This window comes from Salmo salar, chromosome 19, assembly GCF_965601325.2.
Source record: "Salmo salar chromosome 19, fSalSal1, whole genome shotgun sequence".
Lineage (NCBI taxonomy): Eukaryota > Metazoa > Chordata > Actinopteri > Salmoniformes > Salmonidae > Salmo > Salmo salar.
Genome location: NC_138309.1, coordinates 65,800,043 through 65,817,431, shown reverse-complemented (window position 1 = coordinate 65,817,431; position 17,389 = coordinate 65,800,043). Strand labels below are relative to the sequence as shown.

General features: G+C 45.2%; 1 protein-coding gene across 1 annotated transcript in view; it reads right to left on the bottom strand.

Moving 5' to 3' along the window:
* Nucleotides 1-17,389, bottom strand: part of LOC106579110 (rho GTPase-activating protein 23) — a 57,303-nt gene that overhangs the window by 26,710 nt on the left and 13,204 nt on the right. The window contains exons 2-4 of the mRNA XM_082965887.1: nucleotides 2,213-2,404; nucleotides 361-391; nucleotides 98-269 (exon numbers count right to left, since the gene is read on the bottom strand). Of these exons, the coding sequence (XP_082822013.1) occupies nucleotides 98-269; nucleotides 361-391; nucleotides 2,213-2,404 (395 nt within the window). The remainder of the gene's footprint in view (nucleotides 1-97; nucleotides 270-360; nucleotides 392-2,212; nucleotides 2,405-17,389) is intronic.

Below are 17,389 nucleotides of genomic sequence, written 5' to 3'. Positions count from 1 at the left end.
AATGGGTCATTGTGTAAAGTTATGTAACAAGTATTATATAATGTGTCATATCACATGTGTGTAGGTGCCTGCCTGTGTATGCGTGTGTGTGTCTCACCTGTTCTGGATCAACGCGATCACCTGAGAGTAGGTCTTCCCTAATACACTTTCCCCATTCACCTTTATCAGTCTGTCCCCTGTACACAGGCCAGCTTGGTGTGCAGGGCTTTTCTCCCTCACACTCTTTACAAAGATGGTGTCCATGGGCTCCAGACGACCCCTTTGACAACCTGGGACACACAAACGTGGCATATATTCGTTAAACATTTTTAACACGGATTCATAAACTTGTAAACATAATGACACATGAAAAAGCCTCACCTTTTCCATTGCCGTTTCCATTCTCCTCATCCTGCAGAGAAAGGAGAGGAAGACAAGTGAGACACCTAGAAAACTAGTGAACAGGGACCAACCAGACCAGTTGTTTTGTGGCTCTACCACAAGGAGATGCTATCTCCCCCAGGCAGTCAGAGCGATGAGCAGTTGTGTGGCTACAAACGCATTAACACACACCTTCTAAACGGGCCTCATCATAGTAAAACACAGAAATGGATTGACAGTGACAAAAACACTCATGAGCCAGCATATGCTCACATAGTTTACCTCAATTTATCACACACACACACACACACACACACACACACACACACACACACACACACACACACACACACACACACACACACACACACACACACACACACACACACACACACACACACACACACACACACAATAACCCACTCCCTACTCCACCCACCCACCCACCCACCCTCACAAACACACACACACACACACACACACACACACACACACACACACACACACACACACACACAATAACCCACTCCCTACTCCACCCACCCACCCACCCTCACAAACACACACACACACACACACACACACACACACACACACACACACACACACACACACAATAACCCACTCCCTACTCCACCCACCCACCCACCCTCACAAACACCCACCCACACACACACACACACACACACACACACACACACACACACACACACACACACACACACACACACACACACACAATAACCCACTCCCTACTCCACCCACCCACCCACCCACCCTCACAAACACACACACACACACACACACACACACACACACACACACACACAATAACCCACTCCCTACTCCACCCACCCACCCTCACAAACACCCACCCACACACACACACACACACACACACACACACACACACACACACACACACACACACACACACACACACACACACAATAACCCACTCCCTACTCCACCCACCCACCCACCCTCACAAACACACACACACACACACACACACACACACACACACACACACACACACACACACACACACACACACTCCCTACTCCACCCACCCACCCACCCTCACACACACACACACACACACACACACACACACACACACACACACACACACACACACACACACACACACACACACACACACACACACACACACACACACACACACACACACACACAGGCCCCAGCTGACTGGGCAGTTTGGGTCTGGCCGGCTGGCTGACTGAGCTCATTCCAGTCAGACAGACAATGACCTGGGCTTTACAGCCACATAATAGAGACCTAGATACCCTGGAGTAGGAACCAGTGATACAACCACCTTTCTCCTCTTCTTTCCCTTTATCATTCTCTACTCCTCTTCTATTTACCTTCTCATCTCCTGTTCTGCTTGCCCTCTCCTCTCTTGCCCTCTTCTCTCCTCTCATCTTCTGTTTAACATATTCCCTCCTCTCTCTCTTCTCCTCCTCTCGTCTCCTCCTCTCCTCTTTTACCCCATTTTTCTATTTTATTTACTTCTCTGTTCTTCTCTTCTCTCCTCTCCCTATAGGTCAGTGGTCCCCAACCCTGGTCCTAGGGAGCTACAGGATGTGTGGGCTTTTCCTCCACTGGTTGGTGAACATTGGTCAGGACACCCCCATAAGTGTGAAAACTGTTATAGTAACACACACACACCTGTAATTCTGTGACTTCACAACCCCTCTTAATTTGGTCATGAGACACAATTCACCTGTACACTACTGGAGATTAGCAGATCAGCATAAGCTTGGTAGTGAAATCTGAATGTAACATGAACGTAATGCATTCCATGGTGGGGGCTATAAACCATTGTTACCTTGAGGTTATTGTGGAGGGAGGACTCTGGCGGGTACACAATGAAGTGGCGCAGCGTGAAGCCAAAGCCCTGGGAGTTCTTCTGCAGGAGCACCGTACGAGGGCCCTGCCACGCCACGCCCTCAACCTCGCCCGACGACAGCGACCGAGTGTTCTCATTGGATGACATGACGCCATCATTCCGCCCTTTAGCCTATGAGGGACACAGATAAGGAGAATGTTAGAAAAGGGGTCAAAGTCAATATTAGCTATTCAATTCATTAGTACCACTTTTAAAATGTCAGTGATTTCAATATGTGAGCAAAATGTCAACTTAAGTTAGGTAAAGTGAGCTGAGGGTGAAGTGTAAACTGTGAATTAGGTCAGTGAGTCCAAACATATCCTCCATGTCAGTGAGAAATGCATTGCTTAAGTGTGAAACGTCAGAGAAGTTTCTATTAGCGATAAGAGTTAGCTATATACCACACAGGTTTGGGACCAGGCTAGGGAGACTTCACCAAGAATTCTGGAATTCTACCAATGCCTTTCTCTCTCTCAGGAATAATATCTATTTTACCGGCCCACCTCTCCCATAATCACCTGCCACACAATGGAGGGGTAAAAATACATGTTGGAGCGGGTATTTATATCTAACAATTATGGAACAACAGGACTCTATCATGATACACAGGGCACATTAGGCACGCATGAACATGCACGCACATGCGCAAACACACATACACCCACACACACACCTAAAGAATAATAAGACTCACGTCTCTTTGTGTGTTTGGAGTCTTTGTGTCTGTAACACTTTGGGGATACACTGGTGGTCCATACATGCCATAAAGGGTTTCCCCTATACATTTTTCTTAGGCGGGATGCAGTATCCAACAGCAACATATTCTATTGAAAACGGTTTTAAAATGTAGATATGTAGAAACAGAGATTGGCAGGGGGATACATACCTTCACCCCGCTTAGGCCTAAGTCATATTAGGAAAAAGCTCCTAGCTCAGGCACCATACAGCAGACTTAGCTTTTTAGTGTCTAGCTAGCTTCTTTATCTTATCACACAACCTCTCCTGATAGCCTTCGGCCCTCTTCCTTCTTCATCCCACCCTGCCCTTGACTTCCTATACTCCCTCCTGACTCTTTTCTCCACTCCCCCGCCTCCCCCCTCCCCACAAACTCACAAGGCCAGGCCACACTGCACCGCACCACAACAACAGGAAGTGGAGAGCCTTGAACAGGAAGTGAGGCATGGTGCCTGAGCTAACTGGCCCATTTGGGGATTCCGGGAATCCTTCGCCTCTAAGAATAGAGTGGCTAGGGAGGGGACTATGTGTGTGATTGTGTGCCTGCGTGTGTTTGTGTGAGTGTGTGTGTGGGTGGCAGGGTGGCAGGGAGGCAGGGAGGGGGACTCTCTTTCCGATGGGGGCTCCAGTTCCATTGCAACACCCCTCTCTTTATACCCAACACAAAATTGTGACTAGCATTCAAGCATCTGGAATGCCCGGATCCACATTGACAGGTTGAATTATTCTGTTGACTTCCCATCTGTAATAGTCCCTTATGAAATGCTATGTGTTGATTTGTAAGGAAGTGGAAATATGATGTAGTGGTATAGGACTATGAAGGAAAGCTAAGACAAAGGCTGGATGCTTGGAAGGATAGAAATCACATTCTCAGTAAGGAGTCTTAGAATAGACTCATAATACTAATATTAAGAAACGATGTAGTGTACACACACGCGCACACAAACACACGCAGGCAGGCACACACACACACACACACACGTACACACAAATACATACCGTGCATTCACGTCCACATGAACAGGGATGCCCCTAAGCATGGACTCATCACGTAGATTGATGATGGAGATGGCAAAGATGTTGTTTTTTGAAAACACCATGGACACAGAGAGAGAAAGAGTATGTGTGTGTGTACGTATGTCTGTGCATGTGTGTGTGTATGTGTATGTGTGTGTGTGTGTGAGCGAGCGAGGTTACACACTGGCAGGTTAGTGTTTTTTTTGTCATGAATCTTGTTCTAGAGGCAGCTCTGCAGAGTGGTCACTAGCTGACATAGCCACAAAGTCATCAAATCTGATTTTAAACCTAACCCTAACTCTAACCTTAACCACACTGCTAACCCTAATGCCTAACCCTAACCTTAAATGATGACCAAAAAGCTTCATTCATTTTTACAATATAGCCAAGTTCTGCCTCAAGGACAAGACTCATCTCAAAAAACATCAACCTGCTACATACTGTGGGTATGACATGTGTCAGAATCCCTCATGGCCTTCCATTCCTACACCTGCTATTTAACATGCAAGTGCATGAAAACACACACACTGGGGTGTGAGATGCCAGCACAACTTGTACAAGCATACACACACACTCTCATATACACTCCCTAATATTTACCGGAGCAGGCGCACACACACACACACACACACACACACACACACACACACACACACACACACACACACACACACACACACACACACACACACACACACACACACACACACACACACACACACACACACACACACACACACACACACACACACACACACACACACACACACAGGGGCATGAAAAGCCACAGTGTCCTTTACATTCTGTCCTGAATTCTCCCACCTCCATCAATAACTGAGCCATAAGATTAGCTGCTTGTCAATGAAGGGTTACGTGACGTGTAATTATGACGTCACTTCCCCTATAGGCTGTGAGGTCAAACGCGGTTTGACTTTGTTTGTTTGTCAAATTGTTTTACACGCACACACGAGCGAACCAGGAAATAAATGCATCTGCACACACACGTCACACACGCACATTTCCTTTTAACATGTGTTAATGCCCCTGATAGTCAATTACTCAGGCAAGGCCTTTTGATGATCACAGATCTTTGCTACATATTTGACGCATAAGAGAACACCACATTCTAACCTACATGCCCACACGCGCTCACATACACAAACACCCTGACGATGCGTCACTCGAGCAGAACAGATGACACTCCAACCTGCACCCATCACACACTCACATATACGTACCACACACACACACACACACACACACACACACACACACACACACGCCGATGTATAAATATGTACTGTGCCGGGTGACGAAAGCATTGCTCCGATCTCCTTCCCCTCCGTTAGTCAACATGCCCCCACTGCGCTCCATTACATAAGACATACAGTAGGCAGGAGTGACACAGCCCCCCCCACCCCCACCCCCAACCCCCCACACACTCTCATTTACTCTCTAGCCTTTATCAAGCCTCTACATTATACATGACCCTTTCTAAAATAGCACATGTCAATTCTGCATTGTAAACTGAATATTCTACAGTAAGATCTACGGAAGACCTTTTCCAACCACTAGATGACACAATCTCCTCCGACTGATACAGCCTTTTGCTACAGGCCAGTGTGGAGTACCCACTGGTAAGGCGCTGAACTTCTTTCACTACTGAAAATGGCTGTCATGCTAGAATTAAGCAATAAGGCACTGTGTCACTTAGCCTTACCACGGCTAAGGGCTGTTCTTAGGCACGACGTAGTGCCTGGATGCAGCCCTTAGCCGTGGTATATTGACCATATACCACAAACCCCAGAGGTGCCTTATTGCTATTATAAACTGGTTACCAACGTCATTCGAACAGTAAAAATGACTTTTTTATCATACCCGTGGTATATGATCTGACCTGTCAATCAGCATTCAGGGCTCGAACCACCCTGTTTATAATTGGAATTAGAGCATCTCTCTGGAATTAGAACATCTCTGGCTGTCTCTCTGAAATAAAATTGTTTATTTTGTCATATTGCGTAACAATCCTTGAACATCAACCAGACAAACACCCAACAACCCGATACCCAAAGACACATGTACGTCACGGCCTTTCTATGTTTCTATCTTTCTATGTTGAGTTGAGCACGCCAGATTAGGAGATTTCCCAGCAGAGTCTCTCTTTCTTACCCAGGACAAGCGAAGATGTGGCAAAACCCTCCGGGGCACCCTTCGTCTGGGTCGCGGAGAGGAGCGGGGTGGGGTGGAGGGTCGGGGAGAGGCACGGGGTGGAGTGGTGGTAGCATGTAGGGTAATGCTTCGTAACACCGCCAACCAGATACAGCGAGGTTCCGGGTCACTACAGTCCACCCCTACTGAGCACTGGAAACACCACTCCTGCCCTGAGGGAGCTGGGACCTCCACTCTCAACATCACACACACGCACCACACACACAAGAGTGTTTGCTACAGCCCCACACAGGACGGGACACATACGACACCGCTGTTACCCCCGCAAGCACCTGACGTTTTCACCTAGACACGCTACACACACTCTCGGCCGGACATGGGGGTCAAGAGTCAATGGTAACCAACGGAACCCAACCACTTAGTGTCTATCAATTTTAACGTCAAATGAAGACGTCAAAATTCAGAGTCAAAATCAACAAAATCTTCATATTGATGACTGAATCCAGGTGTAGGTGAATATATTTGTATTCCTCAAAGTGGGTTTGGGTTCTGGTTCGGTTTGTCTGTCACAAATGTTGTGCATCATGGTCCTGTTGGTCACTAGTTCTGTTTCTGGAGCAGTAGGTGAAGCAGCTTGGATGGCAGGCCTGAGATCAGTGGAGACAGTAAAGAGAAAGGGCCTTTGCAAGGCACAAGTCGACTAGCTCTTCATCAGAGTTGGTCCTAGATCAGTAATATTCTTGATCTGTGTAGAGCTACTGGTGTCCTCATTTCTATCCAGGATCTGATCCAGGACCAGATTATGATTTCATCCTCTCCTCTAGATGAGTTGTCCCGCGTTTGCGTTCTACATGTGGCTAGACTAGCAGCTGGTAAATCTCTTGTCCTTTGTCAGTATATAGACAGATTCAGACTCACGCTGCCACACTTCCTTGTTCACTGACCGGAAATCGAGGTTCAGAAGTCCTCTTTACTGGTATAGAAGCCATTAGGGTGGCGTACAGGTGTGAAAACCAGTAGCTGGATCTAGTCCTCTTCACTGGATCAGAACGAGTTTTAGTCCCACGTTTTTTTATTGTAGCTGGTAACAGTAGCTCTTTTCTCTCATGCTGGGTATAGTGCAGTATTGGCAGCGGCTGGCTCTCTGTCTTTATTGCTATCTAAAGTATATCCTCTCCTCTTTTCTCTACCCAGGCTCTGCCTGCCTGCCTGCCTCTCTCTCTCTCTCTCTCTCTCTGGCTCCCTGTAGGCTCTCTTGTGCTCCACGCAACGCTAGTCCACTCTGTCAACCCCACTCACTCACTCTCTCTCTCTCACTCTTTCTCTCTCTGTCTCTCCGCCTCTCTTTCACATTCCTCCCATCCCTCCACTGGCCAGTCCAGCAAGGCGGTTGAGCAGTGAGCAGCACACAGCATGTTCTCTCTGTGTGTGTTTCTCTCTCTCTCAGGTCTCGCTTTCTCTCTCTCTCTCTATGTGTGTCTCCTTGTCTCCTCTTTTTATGCTCAGAACCTGGCCACCGCAGCTGACAGTAGAGTACACACTAATATTAAAAAGACTGTGTGTGTGTGTGTGTGTGTGTGTGTGTGTGTGTGTGTGTGTGTGTGTGTGTGTGTGTGTGTGTGTGTGTGTGTGTGTGTGTGTGTGTGTGTGTGTGTGAGGAAAAACCGAGAGTCCCAGCCTTTTAAAACAAAACTAGCAGCAGCAATGTATTGCAGTGTATTTAAAGCTTTTTGCTTTGACACCTGTGAGCCAGAGCATTGTAAAAATAGAAAGAGAGAGCGAGAGAGAGAGAATAGGGAGAGAGAGAGAGAGAGAGAGAGAGAAAGAGAGAAATGAAAAGAGACAAAAAAGATAGATTGACTAAGACAGGCATGCAGACTCCCCTGGCTGGAAATGGCACCCATCGCTCCTCTCTTCTCTCCTCCCCTCTTTACAATCTCTAGAAAACTCAACCCGGAAAAATGGGAGTGCCGACTTAGTGGTAGGATAAAAAAGGAAAGGCATTTCCCTATCTGCTTCACTGTATCTCTCTCCCCTATGGCTAGCCTGCTTTTCTGAGTTCTGTGTGTTCTTGTGTGTCAGTGTCTGTCCAGACTCCATAGCATTGGACCTTGGGGCTACTGTTAGTAAGGGCAACCACTGACGCTCCATCCAGAGGGCTAAATGTGTGTGTGAATCATGAATCAGAGGACGCAAAAGTCATTATGACGGAGCTAAGATGAATGGAATTGAAGGATGGGGGCGGAATGGGAAATGGCTATTTAAGGCCTAACAGCCTTGTAAGCGTGTCACCAAACACAGATACACACATTGATTTAGCTTAATAGATTTTAGTTCTATCAATAGAGCAATTACTAGCTGATACGAAAAATGCCACGTGATTTAAAAAGCTGCAAATACCGCATGCACAATCGCACACACACACACACACTTTTCTTTTCCCTTTCTCTCTGGGTTTGGCTGGTAATAACCATGAGAGGCAACCAGCGAAATAGCCCATGAGGAGCGATCCATCCCCGTCTGAAAGGGGGTGGCCATCATTAACATGTCATTGATACTAGTACTGTCAGCACAGACGGCAAAGTAGTCCCCTCCTCTTCTAGTAATGGGGCAACCCCTGGCAGAGTGCAAAACTAAAATACTGAAACAAAGCTCACAAAAGCTATTGGTTTAACAATGGTACAAAAAAAGACAGCGACATTGCATATTTTTTTTTAGGTGTAAGATGGATCAAAAGTAAGTCAATAATGAACTTTCCACCGTGATAAAACAATAGGAAAAACAGAGAATTTACTGTTTAAATTGGGCAAGGACAGCAGCACCCCTCTATCCCTCACATGCGTCCCAAATGGGAACCTATTTTTGACCGTCAAACGTGGTGCAATATAGGCCTATAGGGAATATGGTGCCATTGATTGGGACACACCCAATATCTCTCTCCAGCTCTCTCTGCCTCTCATTGGATACTTCTATGTTTACACCCCCCCCCCCCCACCCCCCCCCCCCCCCCACCACTCTCTCTCATGTCTCCTCTTTTTAGGCTCATTACCCTGCAGCTCCTTTGACCTTGCTCTCTCTCTCTCTCTCAGTCTTTCTATTCCATCTCCTCTTTGTCTTTCATTATCTCCAGTCTCCACACAACTTCAACCCTCCTCTTGACTTCTTATATAACCAGAGGGAAGAAGTTACAGGGATGAAGGGAGTGACAAACAGAAAGAGTTGTTTAGACAGACAGAGTGTAGACAGAGAACACACACACACACACACACACACACACACGCACGGATGGACGGACACATTCTACTTATGCTAAAATGTTTATTCTATTCTACTGAGCCATTTACTTTATGTTCGTATTCTTATCTTTTATTATTTCTTATTGTTTGCATTGTCGAGAAGGAGCGTGCAAGTAAGCATTTCGTTGGACGGTGTATACCGTGTGTATCCTGTACAGACGACTAATAAAACTTGAAACACACAAATGCAAACCCACACATACACACAATGTAGACATGATTATCAGCTATTTTTGTTTAAAGCCACTAGTGGGCAGCACTAGCTTGCAAAAGATCACGCTGACTTGATAACCTTCTCAATTCAACAGATAGACCTAACTGTAACTTACACCATTGATTCTTGAAACCGAGAGTATGTCTAAAATAGGCAGCCTATTTGTTCACACACATCGAGGAGACAACAGAGATATTATCAGACTGTATTGATAACCCCTGTTAGCTAAAATGGGCTAATATCAATAGTATGCATTAAGGGATTATTCTTTGAGAGTGCATGAGAACAAAAAGGAGGCGCGCATGCGAGCGCGCACACACACACACACAAAATAAACCCTCGATGGCAGGAAAATCCTAATTGACCTATTTTTTGTCAACTGTGAAATTGTTCCAAGCTAAAACATGTAATAATACAGCTACATATTTCCAAGCTTTGTAGTTCTTCTCTCGGTTCTCTTTTTATCTTTCCACATGGCCGCAGCTGTTGTCATTATGGAACTAGTCCCAAACCAGGCCAAGTAACCATGGACACTGCAAAACTTCTCCCCTTTAATGGCATAACTAGCCCCATAGCACTGACCCGACCACACACACACACACACACACACACACACACGCGTTCACAAACACACATGAACACACACAAACTAAGAAACAAACACATTGATTCACACACACACACACACACACACACACACACACACACACACACACACACACACACACACACACACACACACACCACACACACACACACACACACACACACACACACACACACACATTGATTATGAGCATGGGGAATTCAATGACGATTTTAGCATGTAAATGGTGGGGCAAACTCAAGCTAATTTTTTAGATGCATGCCAGCAAAGCCACTACACAACACTGAACAATATATTAATTGCACTATAATGGTGACAAATGGTGCCCACAAACTGTTAGGGCCTACATAAATCTTTCCTGACAGCGGAGCTTTCCTTTCAGCACCATGGAGTGAATCCTTACCACCGCTACACCTGGCTATCAGCGGAGCCTAGTCTGGCAGCGAAAACCATAGCTGACATGGCTGACTCGCTTAAATAAATGTGGTTTATACTGACTCCTTGTGTATTTGTGTAACTCGATAAGAACTGCATTCTCCTTCAATAATAACGAACGCCAACATGAGTTTTGACTTTTGTACCATACACACACACACTATTACATTCATGTTCAGTAAATTCATGTTTGTTCTTATATCAACACTTAGCTCTAAGTATAAGCAAGTGCAAGCAAACTAGCTGCAACGAGGTAGCCCTATTCATTCAGCACTTTCAAAATGGACACCGACAGAAATTCAGATAGATGTTAGTTCAGATAAACTCAGCAAGATGTTGAGGCCTTAACTTTACTGTTCTTTAAGTCACCACACACAGAGAGAGAGAGAGAGAGAGAGCGAGAGAGCGAGAGAGAGAGAGAGAGACGCAGTTAGCCTACCATTTTAAGTATTTTATTAGGCCTATGTGGTCTAAAAATAAATTAAAATACAATCACGAGCATCCACTTTTATAGACATTATGGAAACAAAACAACCCTCGCAATATCAACTGGAATTACATGGGGGTCACGCCCCGACCATAGAGAGCCCTCTGGGTTCTCTATGGTGTTGTAGATCAGGGTGTGACTAGGGGGTGTTCTAGTCTTTTAATTTCTATGTTGGTGCTCTTAGTATGGTTCCCAATTAGAGGCAGCTGATGTTCATTGTCTCTAATTGGGGATCATACTTAAGGTGTCCCTGTTCCCACCTGTTTTGTGGGATATTGTTTTGAGTGCTGATGTGTGCGCTGGTTGGTCATGGTTGGTCATGGTTGGTCATGGTTGGTCATGGTTGGTCATGGTTGGTGTTTGTTTATTGTTTGTTGTAGTTTCACTTTGGATTAAAAGTATGATGTGGAACTCAAATCACGCTGCGCCTTGGTCCGTCTTTCCTCATGATCATGACAATGGGTCTATTACTGAACTTTATGTTGAAAAAGTAATATTTGACGGTTACAGACCCAACAACATTATATAGTTTCCCCTCCTTGTGGAGAAAAGCACATGAGCTAATTATAATACACAATGTAAGCAGAACAATGAAATAATTCCAACATTGCCTAAAATGAGCAATATAACAACTGAGATGTACAAACTATGGCATAGGAGAACGATGAGCGGATAAGACGCAAGCCGAAATTTCGATTAAGACATTAATAAGCAAACTAAGACAGACGTAGTCGATATACCTATTTGTTCAGCACTTTTGAAATCAACAGCGACAGAATTCAGAACATGGGCCGTTCTTACATTATTCGCCCTGCACGCCAAATCAGAACCATATGATAAATAACAGGGGCATATAAGCTGACAATGAAATCTCTTACAATATCCGATGATGACATTTCTCTAAAACAGGCTATAGGCTACATGTGCACCACCAAGTCAGAACAGTAGGCTAAGTTCTGAGGGGGAGAGGGACCACATTCTTAGGGTGAGACACATGGGCTACTAATAGCTTACTACACAACATACACTTAGTATTACTTTCTTAGATATAGTAGACATATCTCCCTGGCATATTACATAATTTATGCAGCAGCATACAATACCTATTTTGAACTCACCGATGTTGTGCTGTGCTCACTTGAACAGGAAGGTGGCGCGGAGGTTCTTCTTGTGGGCAAACTTTGATCAAACTTTGTCATCAAAGTCTGACATTCTCTGGATGAATTCATGCTGTATTGACAGAATGGGCAATGTATTCAACCTTTTATGGTGGTGTTGGTGCTGAATGTTTATCCTTTTAAGTTTGGAAAAGAGACCCTTTCAGGCAGATGTTTTAAATCCTTAAACCCAGACTTGGACCACACACCCTCTCCACCGAATAGCAGGCAGGGGAAGCAAAATAGTTATTGCTTTGCGACGCTCGCAGTTAGCCACCAATTCCTTCCAAACCACTCATTGTAGAATTTGTGATTTCCGACTTGTTGTGTAATGTTTATGTCCAATGGTCGATGAGCATCGAGACGTTTTATCTATAATTTCTCTTCAGCTTTATTTTTTAATTTTTTTATTTCACCTTTATTTAACCAGGTAGGCAAGTTGAGAACAAGTTCTCATTTACAATTGCGACCTGGCCAAGATAAAGCAAAGCAGTTCGACAACATACAAAAACACAGAGTTACACATGGAGTAAAACAACATACAATCAATGATGCAGTAGAAGAAAAAAAAAATAAGACTATATACAATGTGAGCAAATGATGTGAGATAAGGGAGGTAAAGGCAAAAAAATGCCATGGTGGCAAAGTAAATAAAGTATAGCAAGAAAAACACTGGAATGGTAGATTTGTAGTTTGAAGAAAGTTCAAAGATAAAATATAAATAATATGGTGCAGAGGAGCAAAATAAATAAAATAAATAAATACAGTAGGGGAAGAGGTAGTAGTTTGGGCTAAATTATAGATGGGCTATGTACAGGTGCAGTGATCTGTGAGCTGCTCTGACAGCTGGTGCTTAAAGCTAGTGAGGGAGATAAGTGTTTCCAGTTTCAGAGATTTTTGTAGTTCGTTCCAGTCATTGGCAGCAGAGAACTGGAAGGAGAGACGACCAAAGGAGGAGTTGGCTTTAGGGGTGACCAGAGAGATATACCTGCTGGAGCGCGTGCTACAGGTGGGTGCTGCTATGGTGACCAGTGAGCGGAGATAAGGGGGGACTTTACCTAGCAGAGTCTTGTAGATGACCTGGAGCCAATGTGTTTGGCGACGATTATGAAGCGAAGGCCAGCCAACGAGAGCGTACAGGTCGCAGTGGTGGGTAGTATATGGGGCTTTGGTGACAAAACGGATGGCACTGTGATAGACTGCATCCAGCTTGTTGAGTAGGGTATTGGAAGCTATTTTGTAAATGACATCGCCGAAGTCGAGGATTGGTAGGATGGTCAGTTTTACGAGGGTATGTTTGGCAGCATGAGTGAAGGATGCTTTGTTGCGAAATAGGAAGCCAATTCGAGATTTCACTTTGGATTGGAGATGATTGATGTGAGTCTGGAAGGAGAGTTTACAGTCTAACCAGACACCTAGGTATTTGTAGTTGTCCACAAATTCTAAGTTAGAACCGTCCAGAGAAGTGATGCTGGACAGGCGGGCAGGTGCAGGCAGCGATCGGTTGAAGAGCATGCATTTAGTTTTACTTGTGTTTAGGAGCAGTTGGAGACCACGGAAGGAGAGTTGAATGGCATTGAAGCTCGTCTGGAGGGTTGTTAACACAGTGTCCAAAGAAGGGCCAGAAGTGTACAGAATGGTGTCGTCTGCGTAGAGGTGGATCAGAGATTCACCAGCAGCAAGAGCGACATCATTTATGTATACAGAGAAAAGAGTTGGCCCAAGAATTGAACCCTGTGGTACCCCCATAGAGACTGCCAGAGGTCCAGACAGTAGGCCCTCCGATTTGACACACTGAACTCTGTCAGAGAAGTAGTTGGTGAACCAGGCGACGCAATCGTTTGAGAAACCAAGGCTACTGAGTCTGCCGATGAGGATGTGGTGATTAACAGAGTCAAAAGCTTTGGCCAGGTCAATGAATACGGCAGCACAGTATTGTTTCTTATCGATGGCGGTTACGATGTCGTTTAGGACCTTGAGCGTGGCTGAGGTGCACCCATGACCAGCTCTGAAACCAGATTGCATAGCGGAGAGGGTGCGGTGGGATTCGAAATGGTCGGTAATCTGTTTGTTGACTTGGCTTTCGAAGACCTTAGAAAGGCAGGGTAGGATGGATATAGGTCTGTAGCAATTAGGGTCAAGAGTGTCACCTCCTTTGAAGAGGGGGATGACAGCAGCTGCTTTCCAATCTATGGGAATCTCAGACGACACGAAAGAGAGGTTGAACAGGCTAGTAATAGGGGTTGCAATAATTTCGGCAGATAATTTTAGAAAGAAAGGGTCCAGATTGTCAAGCCCAGCTGATTTGTAGGGGTCCAGATTTTGCAGCTCTTTCAGAATATCAGCTGAATGGATTTGGGAGAAGGAGAAATGGGGGAGGCTTGGGCGAGTAGCTGTGGGGGGTGCAGTGCTGTTGAATGCAGTAGGGGTAGTTAGGTGGAAAGCATGGCCAGCCGTAGAAAAATGCTTATTGAAATTCTCAATTATAGTGGGCTTATCGGTGGTGACAGAGTTTCCTATCATCAGTGCAGTGGGCAGTTGGGAGGAGGTGTTCTTATTCTCCATGGACTTTACAATGGCCCAGAACTTTTTAGAGTTGGAGTTGCACGAAGCGAATTTCTGTTTGAAAAAGCTAGCCTTGGCGTTTCTAACTGCCTGTGTGTATTGGTTTCTAACTTCCCTAAAAAGTTGCATATCGCGGGGGCAGTTCGATGCTAATGCAGAACGCCACAGGATATTTTTGTGTTGGTTAAGGGCAGTCAGGTCTGGGGAGAACCAAGGGCTATATCTGTTCCTGGTTCTAAATGTCTTGAAAGGGGCATGCTTATTTAAGATGGAGAGGAAGGCATTTATAAAAAATAACCAGGCATCCTCTACTGACGGGATGAGGTCAATATCCTTCCAGGATACCAGGGCCAGGTCGATTAGAAAGGCTTGCTCGTTGAAATGTTTCAGGGAGCGTTTGACAGTGATGAGTGGAGGTCGTTTGACCGCTGACCCATTACGGGTGCAGGCAATGAGGCAGTGATCGCTGAGATCTTGGTTGAAAACAGCAGAGGTGTATTTAGAGGGCACGTTGGTTAGGATGATATCTATGAGGGTGCCAGTGTTTGCGGCTTTGGGGTTGTACCTGGTGGGTTCATTAATAATTTGTGTGAGATTGAGGGCATCAAGCTTGGATTGTAGGATGGCTGGGGTGTTAAGCATGTCCCAGTTTAGGTCACCTAGTAGCACGAGCTCTGAAGATAGATGGGGGGCAATCAGTTCACATTAACATTAATATTAACTCAATACATACATTTTTGTACTGTTTGCAAACTGATATGTCTGTTTTATATCTATATATTTTTTTTGCTAAACAGGTGGGCTCAGCAATAAAGATTTCTGTCACGCCTGCTCCCGCTCTCCCTCTTGAGTGCCAGACTGCCTATCATTATGCACACCTGTTTGCTTCGTTACGCGCACCAGCGCCTCATTGGATCTACCTAAACTCTATCATTATTTGATTGCCTTCCCTTTATCTGTCTGTTCCTCACGTTATTCCCTGTGTCATCATTGATGTCGTTACTTTGTCTCGTCCAGACGCTGGTCCTGTTCTGTTTTATGTCCGTAGTTTATTAAATGTTCTCCCTGTACCTGCTTCCTGTCTCCAGCGTCGATCCTTACAGTTTCACAGTTCTACTGTGTCTTATGTTTTATGTCATCCATTCATCTATTCCTTTCTGAACATACAGTAACTGGCACATATGCCTTGAAAATCTGGCTCACATGCTATATTCTCTTGAAAACAGGCTGCCATTTGAGCACCCATGACTGTACCACTGATTCCTCCAAACATAAGGTAGAAATCCCCTCCTCGTCTGCCGCCTCTGTGTCCAGCACCACACAACTACCCAAACTATTACTACCCAGAGTGGCGAATGGGTTAACTACAGCACTCTCTTGTGAGAGGAAGACTGGGGTGATTGACTGTGTCTGAATTGGACAGAGGCGGCTATGTAATGGAGTTCAGTTCCACTCTGATGGTAGGCTCTTATTAATTTTGAATGTGACAGATAGAAATTAATGGAACGTATCGATTCTACATGACTGAGAGTGATGCACAGACATGAGTGATGCCTGTTCTACAACCACTTTCTAGCTGAACATTCTGTAACATTTCAGCACTCTTGAATGAGCCCGATCATGAACCCTAGAAACAGATTGACCCCCAGTATCCCCACGCAGGCCATACCTGTACGTGTTCAACAGCTTCCAACCAAACTGACCCCATCATGGCCGCACTAACAAAGCACAGTGTTAATGGCAAATCAGGACCTTTCATCACGGGCCCAAACAAAGACGCCCTATTGTAGCCAAACTAGCTGTTCTGAGATCAGCATGTCAAGCAGGTTCACTGTGGACACCATGTCTCCAGCATGGGCCATGATTCACCACAGACCCCCCTTTACAAAGCCCACAGCAGTGGCCTGACCAACTGACCAAGGCATCTGTACCAGCCATTGTTCTCCATAGACACTGGGCCTTGTGTGGTAGCCAGTGGGGAAAAGGCACTTGGTTTGGGGATACATAGCATTGCATTTCAAAGGACTTACAGCAGGAAGGAAACAACAGGGAAGAACACCATCTTAAAATCAGGGTTGTGTTCATTAGGCACCAAACGGATGACAGCAGACTCAAACAGGGAAATCAAATCAAATTATGTTTGTCACATGCGCAGAATACAAAGGGTGTAGACGAGCCCTTCCCAACGATGCAGAGTAAGAAATAAATTAAAAAACATAAAAGGAATAAAATACACAAGAATGGAGCAATATAGAGGGAGTCCCAGTGTCAGATCAATATGCAGGGGTATGAGGTATTTTAGGTAGATGAAGGCAGGGTAAAGGCGGGGTAAAGTGACTAGTCATCAGGATAAATAATAATAATAAGAGTAAAATAAAAAACAGAGTAGGAGCAGCATATGACGAGTTTAAAAGTGTGTGTATGTGTGTGTGTGT